General features: G+C 39.9%; 1 protein-coding gene across 1 annotated transcript in view; it reads right to left on the bottom strand.

The window, feature by feature from the left end:
- LOC111144785 (cell division cycle and apoptosis regulator 1) overlaps positions 1 to 19,538 on the bottom strand; it is a 68,422-nt gene that overhangs the window by 4,877 nt on the left and 44,007 nt on the right. Inside the window, exons 17-20 of the mRNA XM_022499246.1 lie at positions 16,087 to 16,278; positions 12,438 to 12,677; positions 11,137 to 11,248; positions 10 to 92 (exon numbers count right to left, since the gene is read on the bottom strand). Of these exons, the coding sequence (XP_022354954.1) occupies positions 10 to 92; positions 11,137 to 11,248; positions 12,438 to 12,677; positions 16,087 to 16,278 (627 nt within the window). The remainder of the gene's footprint in view (positions 1 to 9; positions 93 to 11,136; positions 11,249 to 12,437; positions 12,678 to 16,086; positions 16,279 to 19,538) is intronic.

Raw genomic sequence — 19,538 nt, 5'->3', positions numbered from 1 at the left:
AATAAATACCTTATCTTTAGAGGGCCTCTCCTTGCAGTACCTGTTGATATCTCTTTTGTCATCTCGTTTGTTTATTTCTTCCTCATCCCGATCTATAAAATCAATACAATAGCAAAATACTCATTAATACAGATATTTTCTATTGCTGTAGAGATCAAAAATAGTTTTATGTTACTGGTCAGTTTTCGAAAGACACAATGTAAAGAAATACTGTATGAATAAAAATCTTTTGGACTTTAATGGGGTGCCTGGCTGGCTCAGTCAGTGGAGTATGTGACTCCTGATCTTGGGGTTGTAAATCTGAGCCCCCATATTGGGTACAGAGATTACTTAAAAATAAAATCTTAAAAAAAAAAAAAAAAAAAAGTTTTGTTTTGTTTTTTTAGAGAGGAGGAAAAGAGAGCAAAAAGGTAGGAGGACGGGCAGAGGGAGATGGAAAGAGAGACCTCAAGCAGACTCCCCACTAAACACAAGAGCCCAACATGGTGCTCCATCTCACAACCCTGAGATCATGACCTGAGCTAAAATCAAGAGATGGTTGCGCAGGGCACCTAGGTGGCTCAGTGTGTTAAGCCTCTGCCTTCGGCTCAGGTCATGGTCTCGGGGTCCTGGGATAGAGGCCTGCATCGGGCTCTCTGCTCCGTGGGGAGTCTGCTTTCTGGTCTCTTTCTGCCTACTTGTGATTTCGGTTAAATAAATAAATAAAAAATTATTAAAAAAAAAAAAAAAAAAAAGAGGGAGAGACTATCATGTAACTGACTGAGCTACTCAGGCACCCCAGAAAATAAAGAACTATGAAGAATAAGAAAAGGATGAAATGTATAGAGACGCTAAGAGGAGAAAAAAATTTTCCTTTATTAAATCAAATAAATTAATTCCATAAAAATTTGAAGGACATAGTTCAAAAAAATTAGTTTTATATACAAAATTGGAAATTATAACACAAATCTAAACAAAATAGAGCAAAACATATTTTCTAAAACTTAAAAGGAACACTAGTCAATGCAGTTAAAGCGAACTGTAGATAAATTACTGCAAAATAAAACTATGTGACGAACTAAGATGTTCTTATTTTTTTAAAGATTTTATTTATTTATTTGTCAGAGAGAGAGAGGGAGAGAGAGCGAGCACAGGCAGACAGAGTGGCAGGCAGAGGGAGAGGGAGAAGCAGGCTCCCTGCCGAGCAAGGAGCTCGATGTGGGACTCGATCCCAGGATGCTGGGATCATGACCTGAGCCGAAGGCAGCTGCTCAACCAACTGAGCCACCCAGGCGTCCCCGAACTAAGATGTTCTTAAGATAATTAAGAAAAGCTAACTGTGTTAGTATCAAGATTTGCTTATACTAACATTCTATTCCATGTTTAAAAATGGTAACTTGGATAAATCATTCTATTTTAAGATTTCATTTCATTCATTCAATTTGGATTTAGAGTAATCTCTACACCAAATATGGGACTCAAACCTATGACCCAAAGATCAAGAGCTGCATAATCTGCTGACTGAGCTAGCCAGGTCCCCTGAACTGTATACTTCTAAATGGATGAGTTACATAGTATGTGAATTATAACTCAACAAAGCCATTTTTGTAAAAGGAAAACAGGCAAATTGTCTAAAGTGGGATTGTGGTGATGGTTTAACAATTCTATGAAGTTATTAAGAATGATTAAAGTGGGGGCACCTGGATGGCTCAGTTGGTAGGCTATCGGCCTTTGGCTCAGGTCATGATCCCGGAGTCCTGAAATCGAACCCCGTATTGGACTCCCTGCTCAACAGGGAGCCTGTTTCTCCCCCTCCCTCTGCTGCTCCCCATGCTTAAGACCTCTCTCTGTTCAAATAAATAAAATCTTAAAAAAAAAAAAATGACTGAAGTGCACATTTAAAAGTATTGAGTTTTGTAGTATGTATTGGTCCATAAATAAATTGTTAAAAAAGTGTCGTTGGGGGGCGCCTGGGTGGCTCAGTGGGTTAAAGCCTCTGCCTTCAGCTCAGGTCATGATCCCAGGGTCCTGGGATCAAGCCCCACATCGGGCTCTCTGCTCAGCGGGGAGCCTGCTTTCCCCTCTCTCTCTGCCTGCTTCTCTGCCTACTTGTGCTGTCTGTCAAATAAAAAAAATAAATCTTGGGGAAAAAAAAAAAAAAGAAAAAAGAAAAAAAAAAAGTGTCCTTGGGGTGCGTGGGTGGCTCAGTTGGTTAACCAACTGCCTTAGACTCAGGTAATGATCGCAGGGTCCTGGGATCCAGCCCCACACTGGGATCCCTGTTGACCAGGGAGCCTGCTTTTCCCTCTGCCCCTCCCTCTGTTTTCACGCTGTCAAAGAAATAAATAAAATCTTAAATAAATAAATAAATAATAAAAATGCATCCTTGGAACCTATTTCTCTCATATATGCTATAAAACATTATAGGTTTATTATTGTGGGTAAATTAATTCACTGTTAAGAGCCTGTTTCCTCAATATAAAATAGAGAAAACAATAGCCTCTGAGTAAAAGTGTAATTACAAATAACTGTTATTAAGAATGTACCATATACTACACAAGGGTAAATTTCTTTCCTTCATTAACATTTTATAGACATGATCCACCTTATTTGAGTATTTAACTTGAAAGCTATTTATTTCAAAACTTTGTCTCCCCAGGAACACAGATTTTTTACAAATAAATCCCACCACACAAAAATATACTAAGGTTATGTCCCTTTATTTTTCCCCCACATACACTACTACCCATATGAAACATTTAAAGGAACATGCTATCTATAAAAAACTACTTTGTAATCTTTTTCAATGTCATTAATCTTCCAACAGTTTCTTCAATGGCTGCATAGAATTTAACTGCATGTCTACAGCAAAATATATTTAAATAATTCTCTATTATTAAACATTAAGACAAGGGTGCCTGGGTGGCTCAGTCAGTTAAGCATCCAACTCTTGATTTTGGCTGTCATGAACTCAGGGTTGTGGGACTGAGCCCCCAAGACAGGCTCCCCATTCTGTGGGGAGTCTGCTTCTCACCCCCTCTCTGTACAACATTCCCCTGCCAACAACTCTTTCTAAAATAAATATATCTTAAAAAAAAACAAAACATTAAGACCAATTCTGATTTTTTGTTTATAGGCAATTATGGAATGAACACCTGTGTTGATACATTGACTGAATGACCGACAGTTGACTGACATTGCCAAATTTATGTCCAGAGAAAGTGCAACAATTTAAACTGACTGCAAGAGCGATGAAAGAACTCTTCTCTTTACCTGTTAACTGTTAAACTGATGTTCACCTTTTATTTAAAATCTTTCGTCAAGGGAGGCCTGGGTGGTGCTGTCAGCTGAGCATCTGACTCTTGGTTTTAGCTCAGATACTGATCCCAGGGTAGAGCCCCATTATTAGTGTCCACGTTTATAGGAGCCTGCTAAGACTATCTCTACCCATCCCTCTCCCCTGCTCTCTCAAGTAAATAAATCTTAAAAAAATTCATCAAATTGATTGGCAAAATATAGATTCCTGTTACATGCTCCCCTAATTACTAAGAAGATTCAACACAAATTTAGACACTGAGCTGCATTGTATTTTCATTTTGTAAAAAATCACCTTTCTACTTGTCTACTGGAAAAAGAGCGGTCTTCAAGTAACATGATAGGATAATGAAATATAAAGTATGGGGGAGGGGTGGAGCTATGATAACATAAGCAAGCAGCAACTGAAAACACCCAGGAAAAATCAATAAAGAACTATAATCCTATCACTGTTGGGCTTCACAGTTTATGATATTCATTCAGCAAGTTATCTATTTAGAGCTTATTTGAATACACTGCTCCAGGAACCTGCAACGTATATCAGCAAAGAGGGGACAAAAACCTCTCTTTTTCTAAGATTTAAGCAATTTTTAAGAAAGATTTTATTTTTAAATAATCTCTATACCCAATGTGGGGCTCAAACTTACAACCGAAGATCAAGAGTCGCATGCTCTACTGACTGAGCCAGCTAGGTGCCCCCCCAAATCCCTCTTTTCCTTATTAAGGACTTGTATGTATTCAAGCGGAAAGACAGTAAGTAAAAAGTAGTATAGTAGAACAGGTTCTTTAAGTAAAGCAAAAAAAGGACAGATAAAGGGGGCGCCTGGGTGGCTCAGTGGGTTAAAGCCTCTGCCTTCGGCTCAGGTCGTGGTCCCAGGGTCCTGGGATCGAGCCCCACATCGGGCTCTCTGCTCAGCGGGGAGCCTGCTTCCTCCTCTCTCTCTCTGCCTGCCTCTCTGCCTACCTGTGATCTCTGTCAAATAAATAAATAAAATCTTAAAAAAAAAAAAAAGGACAGATAAAGAATGTGTACTGGTTGGAAAGTCTATGATTTTAAATAGGGCTGGGTGCAGAGCAGGCCTTGCTGAGAAAGTGATAGTTGAATAAAGACTTCAAATTTGAAAGCATCAGGAAGGTGGATCTCTGGGAGTTTGCATGCAGAAGGAACTGTCAATGCAAATGTCCTATTAACAGGGCCATCTGTAACAGGTCAAGAAGTCACGATTGTTTTGGGTGCAAAGAGCAAGTAAAGAAGAGTAGTAAGAAATGAAATCAGAGGCTTGATTTTATAGTCTTAGAGATCACTGTAAACACTGGCTTTTTACAGAGTGAAATGAAGTGCCACTGAAGGAGTCTGAAATCAAACAAATAAATGACTTAAATTTACAAGGTTGTTCCGGCAATTGTGTTAAGACGACACATTAGAGAAGGAAGTAAGCAAGGGAACTAGGTTAAGAGGTTTTTATTTTTTTCATTCTTTTATTTTTTAAAGATTTTATTTATCTGACAGAGAGAGTGAGAGAGAGACAAGCTGGGGCCAGGGGCAGAGGAAGAAGAAAAAGCAAGACTCTCTGATGAGCAGGGAACCTGATGCAGGGCTTGATCCCTAGACCCTGGGATCATGACCCCAGCCAAAGGCAGATACTCAACCGACTGAGCCACCCAGGTGCCCTCAGATAAGAGGATTTTAAAATAAACTAGGCAAGGGACACATGGCTTGGATTAGCGGAGCTGGTGAATACAGTCTGTTTCTGGATATGTTAAGACAGAGGCAATATGACTTCCAGATAGATTGGAAATGGGATTATGACAAAAAGAAATAAGTTTAGAGTGATTTCTAGATTTTAGCTTGAGCAACCTTTAGGATGAAACTGCCATCAAATTAGTGGGGTAAAGCTGAGGGTGGAAGACTTGTCTTCTGATGAAGGGGGAAAAGCAGGAGTTCAGTTTTAGACATGTTTATTTTGAAATGTCAAGTAACTTAACCAACTATGTCAAGTAGGCAGGTCATTGACGAGAATGGGAGAGAGATCTGACTTAAGATATAGATTTAAGAATTGTCAGCATATAGTATTTAAAGCCAGGAGAGTGGATTAGACCACCACCAAGGGAACTACACGGCAGAGAAGAATAAAAACAAAAAGAGATGAGAGCCAGAACATTGTGACATAGACAAAATAATGAGGAAAACAGTTTAGTGATTTAATTAAGGCAGTGACAGAACTGTACTAGAAGAATGGGGGGAAAACAGGGTAATAAAAAGGGTTAACTTCCACTGGACAAAACAGGTTATGGAAGATAAATCAATCAATACTGATATATGGGGGCACCTGAGTGGCTCAGTGGGTTAAAGCCTCTGCCTTCAGCTCAGGTCATGATCTCAGGGTCCTGGGATCGAGCCCCGAATCAGGCTCTCTGCTCAGCGGGGAGCCTGCTTCCTCCTCTCTCTCTGCCTGCCTCTCTGTCTACTTGTGATCTCTGTCTGTGTGTTAAATAAATAAAAATTTAAGAAAAAAAACTGATATATGTATATTATGTCATTGCCATGGAGGTTATTAGAACAATTAAGACTAGATATTATATGGCTAAGGTAGAACATGACATTATTGTTAATTTTCCTATGTGATTACAGAATTGTGTTTAAAAGAGTATCTTTTAAGAAAGTTGAAGAGGGGCGCCTGAGTGGCTCAGTAGGTTAAGCCTCTGCCTTCGGCTCAGGTCATGATCCCAGGGTCCTGGGATCGAGCCCCACTTCGGGCTCTCTGCTCGGCACGGAGCCTGCTTCCTCCACCCCTCACTCTCTGCCTGCCTCTCTGCCTACTTGTGATCTCTGTCTGTCAAGTAAATAAATAAATAAATCTTTAAAAAAAAAAAAAGAAAGTTGAAGAATTCCTATTTTTTAATGGATCAGAAACACACACATACACAACATGAATAGGCAGAATATTAACAAATCAATTGATTGTTGGATAGGGACTGTTCAATGCACTATTCTCTCAAGTTCGTTAATGTCTGAATATATTCCTTCTTTTTTTTTAAAGATTTGTCAGAGAGAGAGAGAGAAAGAGTGAGTGAGCACAAACAGGGAGACTGGCAGGCAGAGAGAGCAGACCCTCCACTGAGCAAGGACCACCCCCCGCCAACCCCGGCCGATTAGGGACTCGATTCCAGGATCCTGGGATCATGACCCGGGATGAAGATAGACATCCAACCGACTGAGTCACCCAGGAATCCCTATTTTTTTTTTTTTTTAAGATTTTATTTATTTATTTGTCAGAGAGGGAGGGAGAGAGAGCAAGCACAGGCAGACAGAATGGCAGGCAGAGGCAGAGGGAGAAGCAGGCTCCCTGATGAGCAAGGAGCCCGACGTGGGACTCGATCCCAGGACGCTGGGATTATGACCTGAGCTGAAGGCAGTTGCTTAACCAACTGAGCCACCCAGGCGTCCCAGGAATCCCTATTTTTGAGTATTTTCATCAACACAAAGGAAAAATAAAATACTGTGGTAGAAACAAAGGTAGAGGCAAATCAAAAAATACCTTAAGTAGTAGTAATTTTCAGAGATATATACTATTTAAAAACCTCTTAGAATATTCTCATCTGAAAAAAGGAGTTTGTTTGTTTTTTTTTTTTTTTTTTTGAAGACTTTGACAGAGAGAGAGAGAGAGAGAGATACCACACAAGCATGGGGAGCGGCAGGCAGAGGGAGAAGCAGGCTCCCCAGCTAAGTACGGAGCCCAATGTTTTGACCTGAGCCAAAGGCAGGCACTTTGCTGACTAAGCCACCCAGAAGCCCTAAAATAAGGATTTTTAAAGTCTCAAATCTATATGGAGATTGACAAGTACTCAGTGGTATTTCAGAGGTACTTTACGGCTGACAACTATGACTCGTCGGGACATTTGCTGTTGTTAGTTTTTGGTTTTGTTTGTTTTTAAAGGTTTTATTTATTTAACAGAGAGACACAGTGAGAGAGGGAACACAAGCAGAGAGAGTGGGAAAGGGAGAAGCATGCTTCCTGCTGAGCAAGGAGCCCGATGTGGGGCTCGATCCCAAGACCCTGGGATCATGACCAGAGCTGAAGGCAGGCTCTTAATGACTGAGCATCCAGGTGCCATCCCCCCTTTTATTTTTTATTTTATTTATTTTTTAAGATTTTATTTATTTATTTGACAGAGATCACAAGTAGGCAGAGAGTCAGGCAGAGAGAGAGAGAGGAGGAAGCAGGCTCCCCGCTGAGCAGAGAGCCCGATTGAGGGCTCGATCCCAGGACACTGAGACCATGACCTGAGCAGAAGGCAGAGGCTTTAACCCACTGAGCCACCCAGGCGCCCCGCCATCCCCCTTTTCTTACTTACTTATTTATTTATTTTTATTTACTTTTTTAAAGATTTTATTTATTTGTCAGAGAGCAAGCACGTGCACAATTGCACAAGCAGGGGGAGGGGCAGGCAGAGGAAGGAGGCTCCCTGCTGAGCAAGGAGCCCAATGTGAGACTCAATCCCAGGGCCCTGGGATCATGACCGAGTTGGAAGCAGTCGATTAACAGACTGAGCCACCCAGACATCCCCTATTGTTGTCATTCTTAAGTAAAACTTTGTGCCCAACATGGGGACTGAACTCCTGATCCTGAATCAAGAGCTGCATGCTCTAACAACTGAGCTAGCCAGGTGTCCCTAATATAAGTATTTCGAATCATTCCCATCGGTGTCTTTTATTAACTTGGGTGATAAACAGGTGTTTATTTTCATTAGTCTTATTTTTAACTTTTTTTAAAAATATTTTTATTTATTTATTTGACAGAGATCACAAATAGGCAGAGAGGCAGGCAGAGAGAGAATGGGGGGGGAAGGTGGAAGCAGGCTCCCTGCTAAGCAGAGAGCGGGATGCAGGGCTTGATCCCAGAACCCTGGGATCATGACCTGAGCCAAAGACAAAGGCTTTAACCCACTGAGCTACACAGGTTCCACCACCCACCTTTTTTTTTTTTTTTAAGATTTTATTTATTTGAGAGACAGCACAGCTGGGTGGGGGGCTGGGGATGCAGAAGGAGTGGAAGAGGGAGAAACAGACTCCCCGCTGAGCAGGGAGCCCTACATAGGGCTTGATCCCATGAATCTGGGATCATGTCTTGAGTCAAAGGCAGACACTTAACTGACTGAGCCACCCAGGTGCCCCAGTCTTTATTTCTTAAAGATTTTATTTATTTATTTGACAGACAGAGAGACACACAGTGAGAGAGCAATCACAGGCAGGGAGTGGGAGAGGGCGAAGCAGGCTTCCCACTGAGCAGGGAGTCCAATGCGGGGCTCGATTCTAGGACCCTGGGACCATCACCTGAGCCAAAGGAAGAGGCTTAATGACTGAGCCACCCAAGCACCTTTCTAGTCTATATATATATATTTTTTTTAAAGATTTATTTATTTATTTGACAGAGATCACAAACAGGCAGAGAGGCAGGCAGAGAGAGAGAGAGGAGGAAGCAGGCTCCCCTGCTGAGCAGAGAGCCCGATATGGGGCTCGATCCCAGGACCCCAGGATCATGACCTGAGCCGGAGGCAGAGGCTTTAACCCACTGAGCCACCCAGGCACCCCTCTAGTCTATATTTTTTTTTTTAAAGTTTTTACTAAGTAATCTCTACACCTCACGTGGGGCTCGAAATCACCTGAAGATCAAGAGTTGCATGTTCCACCTACTGAACCAGCCAGGCACCCCTAGAGTATCTTTTTTTAAATTATTATGTTAGTCACTACACAGTACTTCATTAGTTTTTGATGTAGTGTTCCAAATATATTCTTCTTTAGCCAACTAATTTTAGTATCTGTTTTATTTATTTTTTTTTAAAGATTTTATTTATTTGACAGAGAGAGATCACAAGTAGGCAGAGAGGCAGGCAGAGAGAGAGGGAAGCAGGCTCCTCGCAGAGCAGAGAGCCCGATGTGGGGCTCGATCCCAGGACCCTGAGATCATGACCTGAGCCGAAGGCAGAGGCTTTAACCCACTGAGCCACCCAGGCGCCCTTAGTATATGTTTTAATTAGGGAAACTGTCAAACATGCAAAGACTACACAGAATATGTTCTTCCTTAGGAAACTATGGAACAACAGGAACTATTACACCTTTATGACACAGAGCACATTCCTCAAGTTGAGTAAGTATTATTTACATACAGAACACATTACAATAAAAAAATAAACATGTTTTGGGGTGCCTGGCTGGTCCAGTTGGTAGAGAATGCAACTCTTGATTTTTGGGTCATGAGATTGAGCCCCATGTTGGGTGTAGAGATTACTTAAAAAAAAAAAAAAAAAAAAAAAGAAGCTCATCTAAAAAAAAATCCTATCATACACAGATGTCAGAGGGCAATACTTAAGGGTCTGTAGGTTGTTGCACACCTTGGTACCAGGTTAACTTTTTTTTCTTTGTAAGAAAGAATGAATACTCCACACTGCACAGTAATTCCTCCCAGGGTTTTAATGGTTTTATTTTCAAAACCAAGTCTGAAGAGTTGGTGTAGCTACAGAGAAACCAGCTTCCTTCAGAGAGCAGTACTTTGGGTGGGGAGGACAAAATCCCTATGTATTTGAACATTTTCTAATTGCTTATTTATTGTATTCTGCAGTGTGGCGGTATGGCGTAAGTACACAGAAGCCATCACCTCAGAAAGTAGCTTAAAAAAAAAATCCCTCCCCCACCAACACCATGATTTTTTAACATTTTTCCAGCATTCCCAGGTAGTCCAATCCCAGGTAGGATTTTTTTCCTAGAAAATCCCTTGGGTTAGGGGAACCTGGATGGCTCACTCATTAAGCATCTGCCTTTAGCTCAGGTCATGATTCCAGGGTCCTGGGATTGAGCGCTGCATCAGGCTCCCTGCTCAGCAGAAAGCCTGCTACTCCCTCTCCCACTCCCCCTCCTTGTATTCCCTTCTCTCGCTCTGTCAAATAAATAAATGAAAGCTTAAAAAGAAAAAAAAAAGACCCTTGGGTTAGACCTATGGGGGTCTGACTGGTGTTAACAGTAAGGGAAGGCAGAACTGGTACAGGGACCATGGAGCAGTCTGATGTGGTTGGTGTGGTACAGAGAAGCCAGCTTGTTTACATGCTCGTCCTATTACTGCTTGCCTTAAGCAGAAAGTACCTGTTGGGATCTATTTTTGAAGGTTTATTATGTATGTCTGGTTCTCAATTCCAACAGTTTACAAGATCTAAATAAAATGCTAAGTTCTACCTTAAGAAGAAACCCTCTCAACTATTTTTTTTTTTTTGAAGAGAATTTTTTTTTTTAAACCCTCTCAACTATTAGTAAAATATAGATTTTTGGGGTACGTGGGTAGCTCAGTGGGTTAAGCCTCTGCCTTTAGCTCAGGTCATGGTCTCAGGGTCCTGGGATAGAGCCCTGCATCAGGCTCTCTGCTCAGCAGGGAGCCTGCTTCCCCCTCTCCTTCTGCCTGTCTCTCTGCCTACTTGTGATCTCTCTCTGTCAAATAACTAACTAAAATCTTTAATATTTTTACTAAAGAATATTTTACTGTTTCTATTCTAACTAAAAAAGAAAAAATATTAAAATTACAGATTGCAGGGGCGCCTGGGTGGCTCAGTGGGTTAAGCCTCTGCCTTCAGCTCAGGTCATGATCTCTGGGTCCTAGGATCAAGCCCCACATTGGGCTCTCTGCTCAGGGGAGCCTGGTACCCCCACCCCCAGCCTACTTGTGATTTCTCTGTCAAATATTACATAAAATCTTAAAAAAAAAAAAAATTACAGACTGCAATTATACAAAGCCATCAAATAAAAATTGTATTTTTTATCCTAAGGAGAAATAAGTAAATTTGAATCATACATACCATCTTCTTCATCCTCAGCTTCTTCTGCTTCCATTGGATCATATTCATCTTGATTATTATCTTCCTCAGTTTCATCATCATCTTTAGAATCATCTTTTCTTTTATCTTCTTTCTGTAATTTAAAATGCCTTAAATTAAGCAAGGTATCTGCCCAAACATTAAATGACTACAACCAAAATCATTAAATTCATTAAGTTTACTTGAAATAGAATCAAATTATAAAATTTTCTTAACAATACACTTTAAAAGTAAACTATCGGGGTGCCTGGGTGGCTCAGCCATTGAGCCTCTGCCTTCAGCTCGGGTCATGATCCCAGGCTCCTGGGATCAAGCCCCGCATCAGGCTGTCTGCTCCATGGGGAGCCTGCTTCCTCCTCTCTCTCTGCCTGCCTCTCTGCCTTTGAATTACTGTCCTTAAAAACAAAACAAAACAAAAACTATCATTCACATACATGTAAATATACCATCATGCTATATACCTTCAGTTAAAAAATAAATAAATAAATAACCAGAAACTAGTTCTAGATGTTTATATAGGCTTAATTCAAAGACTTAAATTTTTTTTTTGAAGATTTTATTTGACAGAAAGGGAACACAAACGGGGAGAGTGGGAGAGGGAGAGGGTGAAGTAGGTGCCCTGCTGAGCAGGAAGCCTGACCCAGGGTCGGCGGGGGGGGCGGGGGGCTTGACTTCAGGACCCCGGGATCATGACCCAAGTTGTGACCCAACGACTGAGCCACCCAGGCACCCTAAGACTTAAGTTTCTTTCTTTCTTTTTTTTTTAATTTTTTTTTAATATTTTATTTATTTATTTGACAGAGAGATCACAAGTAGACAGAGAGGCAGGCAGAGAGACAAAGAGGGAAGCAGGCTCCCCACTGAGCAGAGAGCCCGATGCGGGACTCGATCCCAGGACCCTGAGATCATGACCTGAGCCGAAGGCAGAGGCTCAACCCACTGAGCCACCCAGGCGCCCCTTAAAATTTATTTGACAGAGAGAGATCACAAGTAGGCAGAGAAGCAGGTGGCTGGGTGGGTGGGGGGGGGAAACGACAGGTCCCCTGCTGAGCAGAGAGCCCAATGCGGGGCTCAATCCCAGGACCCTGAGATCATGACCTGAGCCGAAGGCAGAGGCTTGACCCACTGAGCCACCCAGGTGCGTCCCAAGACTTAAGTTTCTAATAATATACTAAAATCTTTGAGTTTACCCTTTACATTTTGCTTTTCTGATGGAATTCATCATCATTTGTTATACTTGGGAAAACTGAAATAGGTTGCTGGTAATGGAAATAATTACACACCTTCCTTTCATCTCTATCTTCTTTTTTATCCTTATCATCGCCTGATTTTCTCCGTTTGGGTTTTGGCTCATCAGTTTCTTCATCCCTGTCTTCTTTTTTATCTTTTCTCTCATCTTTTTTGCTTTTCTTTTCCTTTTCTTTTTTGTCCTCTTTCTCAGGAAGAGATAATAATGATTTGTATATTCTGACACCAAAATCTCTTTGAAGCATTTCATTGAAAAGTTCTGCAAACAGTGAAACCTACAGAAAGATACCAACAGTAACCAACTTTAATAGAAATATTGAATAAATCCAGCATAATAACTTATCAAATAATGCCACATCTAACGTGCCACATCTAACAATTAACATGCACTAATAAGAGTTACAATAATTGATGTCAATGATGCTGAGGATCTTCCAAAGACTCAAAAAAACTCTCCTGAAGATATAAATACTATGTTTAGCATACTTCTGGCCACATTTTAGAAACAATAATTAAAAATTTGACAAATTTTGAAATGAGATTTTTAAATTTGAAAATGAGTAAGAAAAAAAGATTTCTATTATACACAGCAATTTATCTTCATGATAAATGTGTTTTATTTATTTACTCAAGTCTTTCTGAAATACCTATTATGTACCCTGGATTATTCTAGGCGAAGGAAGCAGATAAAAATCCTGACTCAAATGTACTAACGATCTAACAGGGAAAAGTAACACAACCAGAACAGTTATCAAATTTTAAGGAAAAAAAAAAAAAGGGCAGCATAACCACAGAAAGTAACAAAAAAGCACAGTGTAGTCAGAGAAGACCTCTCTGAATAGGTGACATCATAAGTGACCTGAAGGTGACAAGTGAATGGGCCACACAGATACCTAATAAAGCATTTCAGGCAGGAACACCAACTCAGAATTGTGAATAGGGAGCATGCATTTTTACTATGCAAATATCCATGGATAATGACATACTCCCAAACCTGAAATTATACACTAAATTTTCTACATAAATATTTCTAAGTATGGGGTGCATGGCTGGCCCAGTCACTAGAGCATGTGACTCTTGATTTCAGGGTTGAGTTTGAGCCCCATGTCAGGTGTAGAGATTATTTAAAAATAAAATCTTGAAAAATAAATATATATTAAAAAAATAAAATAAAATCTTGGGGCACCTGGGTGGCTAAGTCAGTTAAGCATCCAACTCGATTTCAGCTCAGATCATGATCTCAGGGTCATGAGATCAAACCCTGTATCGGGCTCTGCACTCAGTGCAGAGTCTGCTGGAGATTTTCCCTCTCCCTATGCCCCCACTTCCACTCACACTCTCTCTCTCAAATAAATAAAGTGTTAAAAAGTTTAAAAATAAAATAACATCTTAAAAAAAATTCTAAGGCTAGTTGTTTCCAACAGTTTAAAAAGGTCCAGAACTTGAAATGGTTGAACACAACTCTAAAATGTGTAACCTTTCACAATGAGTTCAGTATATTTGATAAAGCACTTTAATCAGACCATTTTCCTGATCATAAAATATAATGTATTAAAATTAAAATTGAATTTATAATCTATTTTTAACTCATGCCCAGACTTTACACATTTTAAAAATCAGAAATTTATCAGTAAAATAACCATCCAAATGTTGAAAACTCAGAGGAGTGTCTGCATAAGCAGAGGGAAGAACAGGCAGAGGGAGAAGCAGACTCCCCACTGAGCAGAGAGATCCCAGGATTCTGGGATCATGACCTAAGCCAAAGGCATATGCTGAACTGACTGAGCCACCCAGGAATCCCAGGAACTAATTTTTTTAAGGTTATTTACTTATTTAGGAAATTTCCACACCAGGGGCACCTGGGTGGCTCAGTGGGTTAAAGACTCTGCCTTCGGCTCAGGTCATGATCCTGGGGTCCTGGGATCGAGCCCCACATTGGGCTCTTTGCTTGCTGGGGAGACTGCTTCCTCCTCTCTTTCTCTCTGCCTGCCTCTCTGGCTACTTGTGATCTCTGTCAAATAAATAAAATCTTAAAAAAAAAAATTTCCACACCAAATGTGAGGCTCAAACCCAAAACCCCGAGATCAAGAGTTTCATACTCTTCTGACTGAGGCATCAGGTGCAACCCAGAAGAACAGAATTAATTTTTATGTATCTTCTTATGTACAAGCATTGAAAAAGAAAAATATAGCATTAATATTAAATCAGTCAAAAACTTATAATTTTATAAGTCATTTTTCTTAAATACATTTTTTAAAAATTCATGTACCAATAGGTGCCTGGGTGGCTACGTCAGTTAAATGTCTGATTCCTGACTTTAGCTCAGGTCATTATCCAGGGTGATGATATCAAGCTCTATCTTGATTTCTGCGCTCAGCACAGATTCTGCTTTAGATTCTCTCTTCCTCTCTCCCTCAAATAAATAAATCTTAAAAAAAAAAAAAAATTATACCAAAATGACATTTACATTCTAAATAGACTAAAAGGAAATTAACCCAGGAGATAGGATAGGTGGGGAGGAAAAATGTAAAGGATCATTTTGCTAGCAAATGGTTATTTCACAAATTGCTTTGTTTCCACTGGAATAGCATTAATTTGAGATTCTCCCACAGCATCAGTCAGATACATGGTATATATAGTATAAGCAGGAAGTAATACCAAAGACTAATTTTTCCATTTATTTATTCAAATTACGACTAGATGGTAGGCACTATTAAACAAATGGTAATAAAAATAAAATCATGTAGTACTTATTGAAAAACACAGGCTTACTGGAATTATTAATGTACTAAAGTTTGTAAATATTTTAAGATTTGTAATCTTTTATCAGGACCAATAAGCATGCATGTCATGTTTTATAACTGCTTCAGTAATCTTCTATATTTGTTTGTAAATGTCTCTAGTCTAAGTATTTCATTTTCATCTTGTGGACAATGACCTCTTACTCAAGTCTGGTGGAATTTCACAATATAATTTATAAAATAAAACATACACATAAAAATGTGAAATGTGTTGGTAAGATACAAAAATTGAACACAATTATAAGGTTTCACATGCTATTATGAAATTAATATTTTGGAATATTTTACATTTATTTAAGGAATAAATTAATCACTTCTTTGGGATAAAAATCTTCAATTATTTTGAAGAAAAAAAACAGTATGTTGTAAATCTGCTCTACAATAATGGTAGGAAATAGATTCATTTTGAAAAATAAACATCAATTATTTTATCTTACATTTCAGTCAATCACAAGTAAAATTTTAAATTGCACTGAAAGTTATTTTAATTCTAGAGTAAATCCCAAAAGAGGCAATTAGACATTATGTATCATGTGTCTCCTGATATTCTGATGAAAGAACATACCACTACTTATGAGGTATTTTTTTAAAAATAACAATTAAATCAGAACTTGATTAACACTTTAGAGCCAACTATCAATTTACAAGTACAGAGGACAGAGGAACATTTAAAAAAATACTACAAGAATGCAATCACCAAAAGTGAATCTTGTAGGAAAAATCAGCTGGTGTTCCCCCAGCCAAAATTAATTGCAAGAAAAAAACAAAACAAAACAAAAAAACAGAACCCATGAAAAAGGCCATCAAAGAGACTTAAGAAATGTATTAACCAATCAAAATGTGGATACCTTATTTAGATTCCAATTCAAACTTAAAATATTACCTCAAATGAATGTTCTTTATTATCCTCTAACCTGTAGTCCAAAAGTACACTCAAAGACATAATGCTACAATCAAACTTTCCACTTTTTGCAGCCCAGTTTGGATGTACAATGATGGCTGGTTCATCAGGCAAAATGTATCTTCTTTCCCGACGCTGGCGTTCCATTTCCTCCTGACGTTTTCTTTCTTCTTCCTACATATTTGAAATTTTAAGTAATAGTTAAACCTCCATGCACAATATGTATGTATGTTATGAAATGCACACCATGTTAAAAAAAGGGGGGGGCAAAATTCCCATAACTCCTTATGGTGATTATGCCAACCATAAGGGATGGGAAGAAAGTTCAAATTTAGAAAAGGAGATAGAGGCTTCTACAGCTCCTACTTCTCTGGGTTTCCCAGCACAAGAAACTAACTTCTAAAGAGAAAAATAAAATACTTATGTTATCATTATATAAACCAGGGATGCCTGGGTGGCTCAGTCATTAAGTGTCTGCCTTTGGCTCGGGTCATGATCTCAAGGTCCTGGGATTAAGCCCCACATCGGGTTCCCTGCTTGGCAAGAAGCCTGCTTTCCCTCTCCCATTCCCCTTGCTTGTGTTCCTGCTGTCTCTCTGTCAACTAAATAAAATCTCTAAAAGTATTATATAAAAATTATATAAACCAGAGATTCTGGAAAATAGTGACAGCTGCATCTTCCTGAAGCCCCACTTTTAAAAGGGAATACTCTAGATACCGAAACCAACATTCAACATCCATGTACATTCACAACAAAAGAAGGTGAAAAGGTATTCCCACGAATGCCAATACACAAAAGAGTGGGAAAAAGCCACAAGAGCCAAAAGCCCTATATGCTACTGGCACCTGTGTAAAAGGAAAGCAGAAGGAAACAATGAGATTGTCTGATGGATCTAAGAACAGGAAAACCACAAAACAGTCAAAAGGCAATTCACTGGTAAGTGAGGTCAATTTCATAACAGCAGTTGAAACTAGGCAACGTTTTATTCCCAACAATACCAAGTACAAGGAGCCTATGTTAAGATCTGAAAGGGCCTAGAATATTTTAGTCCTATGAACTTGCAAAGATGATTTACCATGGCATCCACAGGGTCTCAACTGAGAAGAAATTTCTGAAAGTAGTATCAATAGTGAGCAGGAAAGCAATTACACAGACATGGGAGGAAAAAGTCCCAACAGTGACAGAAGGGCAAGAGAGACTGAAATCTTAGAAAGCAAACCACCATACTTTTGGGTTTTTAAAAAAGATTTTATTTATTTACTTTGGGGGTGAGGGGGCACGAGCCAGAAAGGGGGAGGTGCAGAGGGAGAAGTAGACTCCCAGCTGAGCCTGATGCAGAACTCGATCCCAGGACCCCAGGATCATGACCTGGGCCGAAGGCAGACACTTAAGTGACTGAGTCACCCAGGCACCCGCAAACTACCACAGTTTTAAACAGAGTAAGAAAACAACATAATATAAATCTTTTTTTTTTTTTTTTAAGATTTTTATTTATTTGACAGAGATCACAAGTAGGCAGAGAGGCAGGCAGAGAGAGGAGGAAGCAGGCTCGTTGCTGAGAGAGCCCGATGTGGGGCTCGATCCCAGGACCCTGGGATCATGACCTGATCTGAAGGCAGAAGATTTAACCCATTGAGCCACCCAGGTGCCCCCATAATAGAGATCTTTATGAAGTTCGGAAAAAGCTATCTTAAGAAACCTCTTCTTTTTTTTTTTTTTTTTAAGGTTTATTTATTTGAGAGAGTGAGCGTGTGAGTCATGCAGGCTCCCCCCTGAGCACCGAGCTCAAAAGGGGGCTCAATATCATGACCCCAAGGTCAGATGACCTAACCTGAAACCAAAAGTTGGTCCCTTATCTGAGCCACCCAGGCGCCCCTTAAACAACCTCTTCTAATAAAATGTTAGGAAAACTAAATTCGCATAAAAACGAGCAAAAGAAAGTATTGAGGTCAAGTCCTATAGAAAGTTACTATTTAAAAAAGGAGAACAAGGAGAATCACATCCCTACAGACAATGAAAGTGGGCCAGAAAAACAGGCACAGAGAAAAATCTTAACTATTTTAAAACATACTGAAAGAGATTAAGATCTTACAAGTTATGAAAGGACAATATAAATAAGAATTTTATTTTTTTTTTAAATATTTTGAGAGCGCAAGAGAGAGAGAGAGAGAGCACAAGCGGGGTGAGGGGCAGAGGGAGAAGCAGGTTCTCTGCTGAGCAGGGAGCCCAATATGGGGCTTGATCCCAGGACTCCAGGATCCTGACCTGAACTGAACGCAGACACTTAAACAAATAAGCCACCCATACACCCCAAGATAATATAAATAAGAATTTTAAAACTAAAGATGAGGTGACAGAACACAAGAAACAATTACAGGGAGCCCCCCGGTGTCCTAAAAAAATGCTTGTAGATAGTTTTTTTTTTTTAAGATTTTATTTATTTATTTGACAGACAGAGATCACAAGTAGGCAGAGAGGCAGGCAGTGAGAGAGGAGGAAGCAGGCTCCCTGCTGAGCAGAGAGCCTGATGCAGGGCTTGATCCTAGGACCCTGGGATCATCACCTGAGCCGAAGGCGGAGGCTTTAACCCACTGAGCCACCCAGGCGCCCCTAGATAACTGAGCCACCCAGGCGCCCCTAGATAGCAGTTTTATTCACAATACCCAAAAGGTGAAAACAACTCAAGTGTCCATCAACAGATGAACAGATAAACAAAATGTAGTATGTACATGCAATGGAGTATTATTCAGCCATAAAGAGAAATGATGTTCTGGGACGCCTGGGTGGCTCAGTAGGTAAGCATTTGCATTCAACTTGGGTCATGATCCCAGGGTCCTGGGATTGAGCCCTGATTCGCCCTCTCCAAATGCTTGTGTTCCCTCGCTAGCTGTTTCTGTCAAATAAACAAAACAAAACAAAAAATGAAGTACTGACTCATGCTACAACACAGATGAACTCTGAAAACATTATGCTAGGTGAGAGAGGCCAGACACAAAAGTGCAAATACTTTATGATTCCACTTCATGAGGTATCTAGTATAGGCAAATTCAGAGACAGAAAGCAAAACTGAGGTTATAGGGTATGGCAGAAGATAAATATGGGGACTTACTGTTTAGTAAGTAGAGTTACCCTCCAGAATAAAGTTCCTGATGTATAAAGTAAGGATAGTTTCACAACACTGTGAATGTACTTAATGCCACTGAATTGTACACTAAAAATAGTATAATGGTTATTTTTATTTATGTATATTTCATCACAAAAAAATCTGTTAGAGAAACTTTGCTTGAAAAAAAGGGATCTAGGCGCACCTGGGTGGCTCAGTGGGTTAAGCCTCTGCCTTCACCTTAGGTCATGATCTCAAGGTCCTGGGATAGAGCCCCATGTCGGGCTCTCTGCTCAGCAGGGAGCCTGCTTCCTCCTCTCTCTCTGCCTGC

Source organism: Enhydra lutris, unplaced genomic scaffold (genome assembly GCF_002288905.1).
Source record: "Enhydra lutris kenyoni isolate GAN:26980312 unplaced genomic scaffold, ASM228890v2 scaffoldscaffold12, whole genome shotgun sequence".
In the NCBI taxonomy this organism is placed as follows: domain Eukaryota; kingdom Metazoa; phylum Chordata; class Mammalia; order Carnivora; family Mustelidae; genus Enhydra; species Enhydra lutris.
This window is presented reverse-complemented; position numbering and strand designations above follow the sequence as displayed.